The following is a 1,091-nucleotide window of genomic DNA, read 5'->3' on the forward strand; positions in this document are numbered from 1 at the left end:
GTTTGTCTGCGTGGACGCGCCCGAAGGGCCTGGCAGCCGCCGCTGCAGGAGGCCTGGGTCCGCGCTCCGCCCTCGCCTCTCCCCCTGTACTGTTAGTGTTACCCACAATGCACCGGCGCTGACACAGCAATTCTGGCCTCTTGCTTGCTAACCCTGGGCCCCCAGGAGCAGGAGTTCCAGGCTGCTGCTCAGCAGGACTGCAGGACTGCCCGACCTTGTCCCCGTGTGAAGGTCGAGAGGGAGGAGCAGAGGACCGACCAGACTCTCCTCTGAAAGTGCCCCCAGCACGCGGAATGGCGTTTGCACTCACCCTAGAATACTTGACACAACCCGTAGCGGAGTGAAGGGCGCTCCACAGCGCCTTTCAACTTTAAAATCGCTGTGGGATTTTCTAGGGAACATTATGCCGACTTGGCAAACGGAGCCCAGCAGGGGCCAGTGGTTTTCCTCAAGGCCGCCAGCCGAGGATCGGGCAGTTCTCCGGGCACTAAACAGCAGAGCAAGGGAATCTGAGGTCTCTATGAAACTTAGCCCTGTTTATAAGTGAACTAAATGGCACCCTCCTCAAACCAAGTCGTTTTAAACCCATTTAATCATACATTTATTTCTTCCGGACCAACATTGTAAACTGACCATCTCACCACCTCAACAGACACAAATTAACCTCATGAAAAACCCCTTGCGACACCTGGGTGGCTCAGTTAAGCCCCTGACTCTTCATTTCTACTCAGGCTAAGATTCAAGATTGAGGAGATCAAACCCTGCCCCCCCCCCACAGCAAGGAGCCTGCTTGGGATTCTCTCTGCCCCTCCCACATTTGTGCTCTCGCTCTCTCTCAAAATGACTGAATAAACATTAGACAATTTTTTTTAAATAAACAAACCCCAGTAAATAAATGCAACATACAAACTTTATTTAACAAAAATAACAGGTAAAGTCAAACAGGCACTTATATTAAGAGAAAAACTGACTAGAAAAAATTTTATCTTGAACAGCTTACAGTAACCTACTTGCAGTTGCATTTAACTGAGCTCTGTTGCTGTGAAGAATACAGCTTATGCACAGGTCTGGATGAACGATTTGTACATTTT

General features: G+C 49.6%; 1 protein-coding gene across 1 annotated transcript in view; it reads left to right on the plus strand.

Annotated features, from left to right (window-relative positions):
* The first annotated feature begins 293 nt into the window (after nt 1-293).
* The window catches only part of CKS2 (CDC28 protein kinase regulatory subunit 2), a 4,591-nt gene continuing 3,793 nt past the window's right edge, over nt 294-1,091 (plus strand). The window contains exon 1 of the mRNA XM_029919695.1: nt 294-332. Within this exon, the coding sequence (XP_029775555.1) occupies nt 294-332 (39 nt within the window). The remainder of the gene's footprint in view (nt 333-1,091) is intronic.

Source organism: Suricata suricatta, chromosome 13 (assembly GCF_006229205.1).
Source record: "Suricata suricatta isolate VVHF042 chromosome 13, meerkat_22Aug2017_6uvM2_HiC, whole genome shotgun sequence".
Classification (NCBI taxonomy): domain Eukaryota; kingdom Metazoa; phylum Chordata; class Mammalia; order Carnivora; family Herpestidae; genus Suricata; species Suricata suricatta.